Source organism: Calypte anna, chromosome 19, assembly GCF_003957555.1.
Source record: "Calypte anna isolate BGI_N300 chromosome 19, bCalAnn1_v1.p, whole genome shotgun sequence".
In the NCBI taxonomy this organism is placed as follows: Eukaryota; Metazoa; Chordata; class Aves; order Apodiformes; family Trochilidae; genus Calypte; species Calypte anna.
The window spans coordinates 8,455,072-8,468,961 of record NC_044264.1 but is presented as its reverse complement, the minus strand read 5'-3'; the positions used below and the strand labels follow the sequence as shown (position 1 = coordinate 8,468,961).

The 13,890-nt window shown below is 41.9% G+C and overlaps 1 protein-coding gene across 2 annotated transcripts in view; it reads right to left on the bottom strand.

Annotated features, from left to right (window-relative positions):
* The window catches only part of VMP1 (vacuole membrane protein 1), a 65,630-nt gene that overhangs the window by 32,057 nt on the left and 19,683 nt on the right, over positions 1 to 13,890 (bottom strand). For both annotated transcript variants that reach the window (XM_030462284.1, XM_030462285.1), the window contains 2 exons: positions 7,770 to 7,937; positions 2,999 to 3,130 (listed from right to left, as the gene is read on the bottom strand). In XM_030462284.1, coding sequence (XP_030318144.1) covers positions 2,999 to 3,130; positions 7,770 to 7,937 — 300 coding nt within the window. The remainder of the gene's footprint in view (positions 1 to 2,998; positions 3,131 to 7,769; positions 7,938 to 13,890) is intronic.

The following is a 13,890-nucleotide window of genomic DNA, read 5'->3' as shown; positions in this document are numbered from 1 at the left end:
GGAGAGCCCCTGCACACGTGCCTGTAGACATGAAACTGTTCAGAGCTCTGCTTGCACTGTGTCATTACCCATGGGCAGCTCCAGCACTAAGTAATAGACTCAGCTCCCCTAATTGAGAGGTTGGGTTGAGCTGCTGGGCTGGAGAGAGACACAAGCCCTGGCTAAAAGGAGAGCTCTGATAAACTGCCATCTCCTTTGCTCTGGAATTGGACTGGAAGAGTTAACAGCAACAGAGAGACCATTTCAAACATCAGTAATTTTAAAGTACTGCCCAAAGTACTGACAAATCAGAGATGTTCTGTTCTAGAACATGCTGGGCTCTGCCTGCTGGGAAGCTCTGAGAAAGAGTCCTGTATGTAACCATGGGCAAAGCCCCTTGGTTATAACCAGGGGAGCCATGAGAAGCTCTGCTGCTCCCTCTGTGTAACTGGGGCTCAGCTCCCTGGCACGCACACCCAGCCCAGGGATGTGCAGAAAGGAGAAGTGAGTGTTCCTTTAAAACGTGGGGCTTTTTCTGAACTGTGCTCATGGAAAGTAGAAGGCAGGCTTACACATCATCCCCAGGCTATTGAGTTTTCTCAAAATCTAGCTCAGAGACACAGGTCACTTAGAGCTGAGATTTATGACAGCAAATCCATCAATAAACTCCTTAAAGTAAGTAAAGAGTATTTTACTCTGTGTAACTCTGAATGGAGCACTAAACCTTTACAGGGCTTAATCCTTTCTAGGTTCCTTTTTTTTGTTCTTGTTGTTGGGTTTTTCAAGTGCCAAGCTTGCAAGCACATTCCCCTCACAGATCCTTCAGGCTGGGTGCTACATTCATGGTCTATTGTCACCACACAAGATCCTCATCTGTTCTCAAAATTCCCATTGTTTCTCAGCAATAGCAGTGACAAGCTTTCTAAACAAAACACATGCAGGCAAAACCATCAAGCCACTTGGCTTTGCCTCCTAGGCATGTACCAGCTGAGCAGAAGTAGAGGGGGCAGCTGCTCTTCCAAATCTAACACACCCATTTTCATGCCTTTCCAAAAGGCAGGATGAAGCAAGCCCTTCCTCCTGGAAGAAGGCTCCTGTCATCTGACATCCAGCTTTTCCAGAGGGCTCCGTGGCATGAGACACTTGTCACATCCCCCGTGTTTTCTTAGGCATCAGGCTTCAGCTTGGGAGAGTGGAAGAAGCTGATGTAGGTAATAAAAGTTGTTATTGAGCAATTTAAAAATAGACATCCTAACTGCTCCTGAAGAGCAATTACAGAACAAATGGTGATAAGCTGTGCTGAAGATGGGGATTTACTCAAGGTCACAGGAAAAGGCAGCCCTGTCTCCCACAGACATCGAGCAAAAACATGACTGAAGCCAAAAGCCAAAAGGAAGTCATATTAGCAAATGGAAAAAACTGAACTGTCAGTTTTATGAGCACAATACAATTTAATCAGATTGTCAAAGCCTCATGTAAGAAGAGTTTTATAGAAACCAAACCACAGATGAAGTTTCAAAAATTCTTTTTTTCCTGGCCATCTCTCCACAAAACAACATGCTTCCATCCAACTCCCATTGCCAAGGAAACAAAATCAAAAGCACTGGTAAATAACACCATCATTTTTCTTAATTACACAGTGCCATTCATTTCCTAAAGGCAATCAATACAGCTGCCTATATTTTGGCCTCTCCTAACAAAATGCTCTCTAGCAAAAGCTTGCTGCCCAAGAATCTTACTGTGCATTCTGGAAACCAACCCTGGCTGCTGATACATGTGTATCATTTGCTGGAAGTTTCAGAAAACAGAGATAGCATTTCAGCTCTCAACTCATGCATTCAACTGTTTTGGGGTTTTTTTGGTTTGTGTGTTTTTTTTATACAGTTAGGGATTACTGTGCAAAGCAGACTGATGCTACAGTGAAGAACAAAGCAGATTCACTCCCTCTCCCCTCCCCCACTGCATCTTTAAAGAAATGGAAGAATTTATTATTTACAATAGCAGAAAAACCTCTTTGGAACATTCTAGGAAGGGGAGGCTCTCAGGAAACACAGGGTTTACTGTTAGAATTACTAGATTACACTATTTCCAGACAAGCCACTTTCATGAAAAAAGCTTCATCCATTTTCTGAAGAGAAGGGTGGAAAAGAAAAAAAAAAAGTAAAATTATATATTTATATCAAGAAATTAGCCTGGCAGAAGAGTTTAAAGAGAGCAGTGCATGGTAAATAGCATATGCTGGGGTTTTTTAATAGCAGTCTCATGACCTGTTACAACTCAGTGGCAGACAAAACAGTGTAAGAAGGAAAAATGCAGAGAAATTCAGAGGCAAGTAGTTTGAGGAAAAAATGTTCACTATCAATAACTTGTGAACAGGATGCAGACTCCTGAACTGAATGAAAACTTATCTGCAATATCATCTGACTGATGCACAGCGTCAGTTGCAAACCATGCTGTAACACAAGCTGCATTTAAACCATCAAGAAAATAAATGACAAGAGCAACAAAAAGGGATTCAGAGCAGTTTGATTGCATTTTCACATCAGGAAAAACATGTTTCCTCAGGCTGATGAATGGGTCATGCACTGGCCCCTGAGGGTGTTAGTGGCAAGGCAGGCAAATGCCATCTGAAGGGGATGAGCTGACTGAAAATCATCTCCTGGCCTAGGGAAGATTAATATGCAGCTCTCACAGCCAGAGTTACAGGACAGCACCTCCTCTATCACTGCTTTGTTAGCCCACTTTCTCCCTTACCTTTATTGTGCTGTTCTTGGAAATCTAAATTAATGCAGTATGTGCAGCAAATACTTTGTCTGAACCATTGTAACAAGCTGCATTCTTGGCCTCCCATCACCAGAGGTGTCTCTACCCACTGGAGGATCTTTTTCCCTCCCTGGGGAAGTCCCCTGTGAACTCACACCAACTGATTGCTGGCCCGTTCTCATTTCATTGGCATGATTATTGACTCCATTTGGTTGATCTGTATTTTATTAGTTCTGTTGTTTTGCACTGTTCTTACTTGTGCAGTCTCTGCATGTTCCAGCATCTCCTCAAATTCCTGGTACTCTTCATCATCAGGTTCAGCACCAGAGAGTCGGGCTGCCCTCGCCATGAAATATGGAGGCAGCTCTCCAATGGCCGTGCCAGCACCCTGGGAAAAGAATAATTCTGATTTATTTTCATGTTTATTCTTCAACAGGAAACCTGTGATATGCACACAGTCCCGAGGACATTTCAGATCATCACAACTGATGAGACCAACTGCTTTGAGAAGTTTGCTTTTATCCACCGGCTCCAATTTCCCCCGGTTTCATCCATAAAAAACTTCCTTGGAAATCCCCTCGTCCCCCTTTCCCCTGGGCAGCAGAATTCAGCTTCTCTTGGGGCAGCCCAGCGTGCTGCAAGGCAGTGGCTCCCAAGCTGAGGTCTGGGAGGTCAGGATGCTTTGCTCTCTGGATCTCTGGGGCCCTGCAGAGTGGCAGCTTGCCCAGCTCCTGCAGCCAGCTGCGGCGGGGAGCTTGGAGCTTGTGGGAGATGAAGCCAGGCCGGGGGCCCTGCTGCCCCAACACCATCCCTGACTCAGCACAGCCCTGCCACATGGTGCCAGACACATGTGCCAGCATGTGACAGCCTTTGGTCCCCAGCAGCCTTCAAAAAAAATCATCTGGGAACTCCTCCCCGGTGCCATCACGGAGCTTACGTGGTCAGTCATGAGACTTTGTGCAAGTGTTTGTCAGAAAACAGGTCTGAGTTTTACCAGAGCTATGAGCAAGGAAAGTGAGGTTGAGCAAAGCTTGATCTCGAGTGTTCTTTCTCCTTAAGATGGAATGAAAAAAGCCAAGGGAACTCGAGATGAAAGCCTGGTTCCCTCCTCACCACAGGAAAATTATATTTGTTTTCTCAGGACATCAAATGACTCATTTCAGGCTTGTGGGTAAAGGCAACCTTAGCTCAACCAAGGAAAAGAAGAAAAGATAGACAGCTGAGATTGAACATATGGATAAACAGGGAATAATGAGACAGGAACTTGGATTAAACTCAGAATGGTTTAAATATAGGACAGGTAACAGCACAATAGTTGGGCACCACACTGTAAAAGTGCACAAAGGTAGCTCCATGCAGATGGCTTTTCTTTCTCAGGCTCTGTTGTGACAAATGCTTTCTATTCCTTTGAAGCAATGTGAAAGCTTTTCAATTTCCTTTGTTCCTGCTCTATATGCAGCTGCAAGCAAGGAAGAATTCCAGCTGCTGTGGATATTCCAAATCATCAGGTTGTGGTTTGAAGTCCCGCCACTCTCTGCAGTTGCTCAAACTGTTAAATTCTCAGTTTAAGCACACGAAGTGCACAGCCCCATCTGTTTTTACCCTTGTTTTCCACAGAAGACAAATTTACAGGAGTGCAACAAGCTGAACTTCATTAATCTGCCTATTTCTGGCACCAGGGCAGATAAGCCTGGAAACAGTAGCAGCAACGTTTCAGAAAAATTAACTTGAGGTTATGTTCTCGGTGTGATGCAAGAACAAAAAGTCACATTGCTTCTCCAGGCTCTGCCAATTTGCTTTGGCTTCATTTTGTTAACTAAGGAAGAGGTTTGCATGTGTGTACTGGACATGAACTTTCTTTAAATTGGCTAAGTCACATGCTCATTATTACAAAACATTTCAGAAGTGCAACAAAAATCATATGATTTCATGTCTGCTGCAGATAGGTTCCTTAAGTGGATGAAAAAAATAAAAAGAAGCAATTATGGGATCCAAACCAGTAATTAACTAATTTTTTTAACATTAGCTGTGCATTTTCTCTATTTAACTTTGAATTCCACTTCTACATGCAGATTCCTTGAACTAACAAGAAGTTGGAAAGGCAAATGGTAATTTATTTTTTTTTTTTAAACACAAATACATTCAGAAAAGGAAACTGGGAAATTACTCCTCTAGAAAGAATCTTTTAAATAGATTTGATCCTGGTCAGAATACAGGCTGCTCCTTCTGCTAATTCCACACAATTAAACATTTTTATCCTTTCCCCTTATTTCTTGTAAAAAGAAAAAAAAAAAAAAAAGCTGCAACACATTAAAAATGTAGGGCACTATTGGATTCCTTGTCCCTGTGGGATGGAAGGCTGTGAAAACTGGCATACACCTAGCAGATTGGTTTTGAGAGTCATTCTGCAGGCCAGGCTTGGTGGAGCCAATTTTTAGTGACTGAAAAAAAGCATCATTTTCATTTCACCTAATAATTCCTCAGACACGGTGATATTTAATCCTCATAACACTCATTATCAGCTATTGCTGACATGCAGGGGATCAGTAATGATTTTAATCTCTGGAATAAAACTGTACCTGCTTTAAGTTGGCTGAAAGAGCTGCTGATGGTTTGGAGATCCAAATCAAATCCCTCGTGCAGATAAATCCCCACACTCAAACCTTGCAGGATACTCAGTCTGGGTAGGTTTAGAGTCAGAGGTCTGCAAAGTCCCCACTGGGACTGTCCTGCTCTCAACATTTCACATGAAAACTTCCATTGCCACCACCCTCCAAACAGCCAAGATCAGCCAGATTTCACTTTGGAGCCTTTCAGCAGCATTTTGTTTTACAAGTTGAAAGGAAAGGGGCTGCTGGTGCTATTGTACCTATTCCCCTCAGGGGTCTGTGTTAGAAGCACATCTGTATAAATCTCTTTATTCCCTTTCTTTTGTCACGGTAAATTCTGATTTTAGATACAATTAGAAGTTGCTGGCTAAAGTGTTAAGGTAAGCACTGAGTGCCAGTGTTCTATTAAATTAAAATTAAAAGGATTTCGTGAGCTCATTCAATTGTACCCAGATTAGGAATTAAACTTCATATTCTTGATTCCATTTTAAAAGCAGAAAATTAATTAAATTCACTATTTATTTTGCAAAAATCAGTCTTCTCACTTGCTGGACCTCCCCATTACTTTCCTCTTACGACAGACATTTGGTTTGAGAGTGACAGAATGAAAAACAAGTTTCTTCAACAGCTTCCACAGAAAATGAATTGGAATTAAGACAAAAGAAACATACTGGAAGAAGCAGCAGCAATTGCCAACTTGATCTGGCTTACAGGAAATTAGCAAGCAATGTTTATGTACTCATGAAACATTCCAAGAAAGCATAACATTACACTAGACACCACTGGTAGACAGAGGATGCTCCCCAGGGAAAATGGAGTGGAGACAGAGTTCAGTGAAAAGGTGGCTGAGAGGGGATTGGAAGGGGAGAAGAAGGAAAGGGGGGGAAGAGTGTGGGGTACAACTGTTCTGCTCTGCTGCTGTTCCCTTCTCTGTTCCTGCACCCAGGGACACAGCTGAAGGTGCTGTTTGTTCTCCCCCATGGCTGCTCAGGTCACAAGCTTGCAGCTCTCTTAGCTCATTTCTAAACGACTTGATTCTCATCACAGCTCAGTTATTTTACATGCTGGAGATTAAGCAATGGATGTTTACCCTGAGCTACATTTTTATTTTGCAACCCTAGAAACCTGATGGTAAATGGCATTTTTGTTACTCTGGTCTCCATTAAACAAATTTCAGCAGAGGGGGATGAGGGAGAAAATAAAAATAAATCTTCTATTGATGGTCTCATAAGTACTTGTATGTTTAGTTACTTATCAAGCATTCAGGCAATTCAGTGCTCTCACTAGAAAGAGTGAAATTTAAGATGTACTTTGCTTCTTGAGAAGGCCTGAAGTCCACTTTCTCTGTTACTATTTTGAGCTTGGTACTGCTACACATTCCTTTAGTCTGCAATGTGTACAACCTAACTGGAATTTCTGTTAAGTAACACAGCTGCTGATAATTTTAAAAGTTAGAGTGACCAAAGTTATCCTAATATCTTTTTTTCTTATCCTTTTTTAGAGGGAATACAAGGGCAGACACCAGGTGTTTTCAGAATTTCCTCTCTCTACATTTGAATTGGTCAACCAAGAATTTAATAATTAAATACTGGGCTGGAACAGGAAGTCTACTGACTTCAAAATAAATAAAGTTAATTTGGCATGCAGCTCACAGCAGAGGCATCTGTGCAAATGGCAATTCAAAATCATCTGCACATAATGAAAAAAACAACCTAGCTGACCAAAACCTTCCAAAAATCAAATTCCTATTAAAAGCTGCGGAAGGAAAATAAAAAAAAAAGGAAAATGGAAGGGAAGTTCCAATGACAGCGTTTCCTAAGAACCTGATTCACTTCAAACCTACTCTGCTTTTCCTGTTTTAAGTGAAAAGTTTGCCATGGTGGAAACAGGCAGAAAAACAGGAATACAATACACTAAGACATGCAACATAAGGCTCTTGTTTTAATCACCTCTATTGATGCAAGTCAGAAAATCATTTCAGCTACAAAATTAGGGCCAGAGTCAATTCCAACTTCATTCAGTTACTCATCTGACTCACTTTACAGGCTCAAAATTTAAAAAATTATTTATTGTTTAATGCATGTAGTGTAAGATCCAATTATTTGGGATGGAAATACCCTTTCTGAAACTTAACTTTTACATTAACAGCTTTGAGGTCCATGAGTGCTTTCTGCTGGCAGTTAGAACAGTAGTCAAGGCTGCATTTAATAAAATCCCAGTAATATCATATTTTAAAGGACATTTAAACTGTCCAGGGATAGAGGGAGGATGAGGAAGGCATCATATTGCAGATATATTTTACTGTTGGCAGTGTATGTCACCTTTATTTTGCAAATTTAGGAATTTGTGTGTATTGCTGAACACAGTAATTAAGTGCATAGATCTAAAACTGCTTAAATTTAATAAACCAAACCTTACCCACATGCAGGCCTCCAGCCTGACTTTTGAGATGATATTCCATAAAGAGATGGATCCTGCAGTCGTCTCCTCCTCAGGGCAGATAATTTGGTCTGGGTAAGGAGGCTCAGGAAAATTCACTGAGTTACATTCATATGCAGCAAGAGTGACTGATGCTATGTGTGGACCCTGAAAAACACAAGTGATGTCAAATGTATCTTGTGATAGTGATAACAGAAGTTAAAATTAAAACCCCACATTTATCCCTGATGCAAGGAACCTAAAACTTGCTATGTTTCTTGCTCTGGCTGTTAGTAATGTTAAAAAAAAAAAGGACTGAGTTAAACTAAGGTCCTTACATAAGGTCACAAATTGAAATAAATTTTATTTATATGCAGAGCAAATTACACACAACCTTAACTTTTGCTATTAATTATTTGGTGGGGTTTGATGTTACATTGGGAAACAATCTTTTCCTTTAAATGAGTGATGTTTCATTAGAGCAAAAAGGGAGTCTGACACCCCCAAACCAAATCAAAGCTAAATGTATTACAGAATAATGAGAGAAAGACCTCAGACTGCCATTCCCCTGCACAAGGTTTCCAAAGCTCACTGAAACCCAGGAGCCAGAGGACTCTGTCAGCTTCATTTGCACCTGAAAGGGTGAAATTCCACAGCAGGTCTCACACAAAAGGTGAAGTTCCAATTGCTTTTTCCAATTTTATTTGGGTTCACTCATTTCAGGTCATCAAAATTTCAGGTGCCACTGAAGAGCCCAGTGCACTGGTTAAGCAACTACATTGATCCTGTAATTTTTTAATGGCAGTGAAAAAAGGATGCTGAAACAAAACCCAAACAAAACCAGTTCTATTTTCCTGCAAAAACTACTGTTTTCATATGTAAGCAATGCAGAAGAAAACCCTCCTTCAGGCATGCAACTGGTAAAAGAGAAGTTGCTGTGATACCCATGAAATTATTCAATTTATTCCTTGTTACTTTACAGAAGAATAATTAAAAAATGCTCTTGCATCCTTGGGATTATATGAATAACAAGATACAGCCCCTGAGCTGATAAATGAGGCACAGGCTCTCTCACAACAAAAAAACAAACAACACAAAAGGTTCACAGAAGGAAAACAGAAAAAGAGGAGATCCCAAAGTTGATACACAATACCGATTTTGATGTGGCAAGGAGAACAAAGAGTGGATGAATAAACCAATGACTACTGAAGTATACTGACAACATTTCTACAGGCCCCAAAGGCAATGGAAAACGTTTTGGTACTTGTTGCAAGATTATCCCCGCCCCAGCAGCTTCATCATCTCTAAACAAATCATTTATCTCTATTTTACTCATCTAGGAAAATCCAAAGAGGGCTGAAACTTTGCTAAAATTGTAAAGCACATTTATGGGAAACCTGGAAATCTCTCTCCAATGCATCCTGAAGCTTCAGGAATTTAATTGTCCCTCCCCAGTCTGACAGCTACTTTGGGACAAAGGTCTCAGGCCATCTTCCTTAAATTTATGGGTTTCACTTGCAGAAATTTGCAACAAAATTCTCTTGAACAGCAAATTTGCCTGGAGGAAATCCCCAGGTACTCGAGTTGTAAATGACCATTTCCTACGTTGCCTTGAGAGTAAGTGTGAGGTCGTTGCCAAGGCACTGAGATTGGGTGTGTGAATCCAGAAGTAGGATTTTCAGTTCCACAAAACGTGGAAGCCGTGCCACACTACAGAGTAACTACAGCCAGCTGGGATGCCAGACTTAGTTTCATTTTTATAATACTAAGAGACAAATTTAACCACTACTGCACTGAGGCTCCCAGCCCCTTGCAAGGTTTCACTGAGAGCAGTACCAGCATTTCTTCCCAGACTGTATCTGAGGTGTGTGAATGTCCTGGTTTGGGCCAGGATAAAGGTGATTTTCTGTCTTGTACTTTTGCTTTTAGCCTGGGGAGAGCCAGAAATGACAAAACACCCACCAGGAAGCTGCTGCAGGAGCTCCTTGCCATGAGCAGCTTCCTTCCATGGAGCTGCCATCCCTGAAATGGCTTAATGGTCCCAAAAAGCTGCCTCCTGTTAGGAGAGCTCTCCCAGTCTCAACAAATGTCTGCAAAAGGACAAATGTTACAAGGAGAAGCCAATGGGAAAAAAGGCATTTCACAAAGCAGCTGTAAGCAGCCAGAGAACCACCTGAAGATGAGGCCAACTGGATGTGTTTTTACCACTGTCATGTAAACAATTCTATAATGGAAAAAAGTTGGGAGTTATGGAACCCACAGAAGCCACGTTTGAACTGGAATAAGAAACAAAGCATAAATGGCTGATTCAGAGTGATGAAGTGTGGAGTACTGGAACTCAGAGCAAGCCAAAGGAGAGGAGGAGAAGAATCCTGTGTCCTCCCCTGGCAGGGGAGCTCAGCTGTCCTGTTAGCAAATGGACAACATCTCCCAGCTCTGGCCAGCTGTCTGCAACATCTCCCACATCTGCTTTTGTTCTAGCTCAGCTCTGAAAGCTTCACATAGAGCATTCTACTTTCCCAAAGCCATGGTTACCAAGCACCTCAAAACAATGGTTGGCTGAACGGGACCATGGTTGCAGTGTGGGTGGAAGGGGAGGAGGGGTGGGAGGGGTGCTGGATGTTTCATAAGAGAGGTGCCATTTTGCTTTATGTTTGGCAATAGTGATGGTTTAACTCTGAATGGAAGAGGGAACCAACTTCAAATGAGCTTTAGATGCCACCTCTGGAAAATCCCAGTTAATATACACTCCTTTATACTCCTCCCTGTGCCAGGATTAATTCCCAAACAGTTTTTTAATCCTCTTCACAAATAATACTGCCTCCACCCTTCCCTCCTCCATCTCCACATGGGGCCACAGTCCATGGAGTGTTTTGCCTCTCTGCAATAGCTCAGTTTATTTCAACACTTCAGGAAAGCCTCTAAGATATCCCCTCTTTGACTCTTCTACCTTTGAAAAGGCTTTTTGCACAACTGTCAAACCAGACAACAAATACTAAAACGGGGCAATTTAGTAGAGATGCTGCTTGCCAAACCAGGAAGAGTCTCTGAAATTCAAGGCATGTAAGATCCTGAACACCAACTGTCTTCCCCTCATCCTCTTCCAATATATATATTTTTTTTCATTGCCTTTTAAATTGCAGGAGGCACTAACAAAGGCCAACAGAGAAGAAATTGAGAAACATTCTGCTGACTCGGGTGAGAAACATTTGCTTGCCACTACTGACGACCAGAAGGAGCCTGTGGTTAGGCTGGAATGCCATTTGTTAGAAATATCTGTACAATTCACAAATCAAGCAAGACAAGATCTGGTCATCAAGATCAACTCAACATATATCTGGTTTTTAGCAACAGTAATTTAGGGGAGTTTGGAAATCCCTATCTATACAACCCTAATGTCTCATGGAAGGTAACCTCGACCTCTTGAACTCAGAGGCCTTCAGAGAAGTTTCAGTTCAGTGATTGAAGGCAACCAAGTCAGAATAGACACTGCTAATCCTTAGAAATAAGTTATTTAAAATGCTGTATTATAATATTTCTGGGGAGTATAATATTTTATCTGCTACACTTGGAAATTCAGCAGTGTGAGTGGAACGGGGCAGCAGACATAAAAAAAAAAAGGTCTAAGTCCTTAAAAGCAGTCTGATAAAATACCTAAAAGAGAAAAGTCTTCACTGTAAGGAAAAATGACTATATATATATATATATTAATGATAAATTAATTCTATTTTGACACCATTAATCAGTCTCTATGCCTAGAACACAACTAAAGCTGCTAACTCATTCTGTATTAAAGGTTGTTTTCTCACATGCCCCTTCACAGAGCAGCCACCCTGCTGAAGTGACACAACAACAACTGCATCTAAATTTAACCTTTTCTATTTGGGGAAGATATAGTTTTGGGCTCTCTCTAATTTAGAAGCATTTGACAAAGAAAAGTGATATGTCTGCCAGCAAGAAAGATGTTGCACTGAACTCACTGCTGAACTTAATGCACTAAAAATCTGTTCTCCTCCATGGATACACTGCATTTCATCCTAGGTTCAAGACTCAGCCCTTCCACAGGGGGAAAACATGTCATGCTACATATGATTAAGATAAATTGGAAAAACAAAATCTTGCTTCTCATGGGAAACATCCTGCAAGCATTGCCCCAGGCTGCAGCTCATCTCATGCTAATCTATGAAGTCATAACACCTCTCAAGAAAGTAAAACCAAGTTCCAGCATCTTTTTTATCTTCAAGAGCAGTGGACAACTGAAACCACAAAGAAAACTGGTCTGTGATTAAGAGGGAAAAGCTTGATCTGGAGGTGGCTAGTAAATATGTCAATCTAGTCTGTCTGGCTGTGTGTTACAAGATTAAAATGTCTTGTGATTTTATACAATGTCTGGTATGCAGTGCTGGCTACAAGATGGGGTCAGAATGAAGAAAGATCCCATACCTAGAGCATCTTCAAGTGACACAAACATCCATCAAGCAGTAAGGGCTTGTTTTAGCAGAATGTCACAGCCTTTTCAAGCAACTTCTGAATTTTACAATCATCATATCTATCAGCAGGTTTCTATTCTCACTTCAGTCAAGCCTTGCCCCACAGTGCAGAGCTGATGGAAATTCCAAATGATGAGCCACAAGCTTTGAATATGACTGAACAGGAACCACTGAGCACGTGGTGCCACTGGATGTGTAACAAGCAGGGCCACGTTGCTGCTATGAGGAGTAACACAAAGAGCAGAAGTTTTGTAGGGCTGCAGCAACACTGCTTTCTGTAGGAGCAAACAGATCTGTGTCAGGGAAAGGCACAACTGGAAGAATCCAAGCTTGTGCCCTGGTGCTGACAGAAGACAAAAATAATCTGTCAGCATCCTCTCCTTGCCTCACCTCCCACCTCTTACTTCTGAAGAATAAATCCCAGCATCCATTCAGGTTGACAGCAGCCATAGTGATTGGCTGCAACATCTCCAATTAGCATTTTGCAGTTATCATTATTTTCAGCCTGGTCAAGGAAGCAGCAACATGGAAAGTACAAAGTTCAGGCTGTGCATAATAAATAAAGGAATAAAGAACAGCAGAGGCTCCAAGGGAGCAAATGAGGAGAAAGCATGATGTGACCTCCCAGTGGAGCTGAGAGACAGAACCAGCGATGAGGAAGTTAAGCAGATAATGAAAACAAGGTGTCAGCATCTAAAAAGCAGAGGCCAGAGTGTACAGATCAGCTCTGACTCCTCAGCTTGGTGCAAGTTCAGACCACCAGAGCTGTCCCAGATGCTCAATACAGGGTATAGATTAATGTCACATCAAGATTTTGTGGACTTCTGAAAAGTGGAAGCAAGGTGGCTGATCCCACACAGATGGAGGAGCTTCAGCTGTTTACTGCCACAGTCCCAGCTTCAGATAAACCATCCAGGCTCTGACGTGCAGCAGCACTGGAGGCCACGTATGGCACTTGCAGCATTTTGGGTTCTGACTCAGGAGGTCTGGCAGTATGGGAGGTTATTGCTTCCAGCTGCTCCACCAAGCCCTGAGGTTACCACCCACCCTCAGAGCAGGACAGGGGGACCAGGAGGGTCTGCTCAGCAGTTGCCAGGCTTGAACCCTGCAGCACTTAAACTACCACTGATTTCATCTCACAGCAGCCTTGGGGCTCGGATCAGAGTCTCCCCCCTTGAGCTGTGGCAGCTGAAGGAATTTTTCTGCCACAGAATAATCTAAACCAGGGGTGTTGGGTTTATTCTCTGCAGGTATCTATTGGCATCTGACATGTACATGAGCAGTGAGTGCACTTAGGGGCACTAAGACTACAAATGAACGTTTTTCTCCATGAAAACATGCTTTCAAATATCAGATTTTTTTTTTTAAACGCAAGCAAGGCACCAGAAGATTTAAGAAACACCCAGGTTACACAACTGATCTGGCAAGAGAGTCCAGTTTAATTCCTTGGACCCTTCCAGTCCAGCAGTGCATTATTAATGTCAGTGTTGCAGTTTCAAGCTGAACATGTGAGCTGTAAGCAGGAGTTCCCAACAAGAGATAGTTAGCACAAATTTTTTTTTTTTAATTTAAAGTTTTCTGTTGGTTCAAGTATTCCAGGATGTTTCAGTTCATTGTAAAAAGCTTAGGAC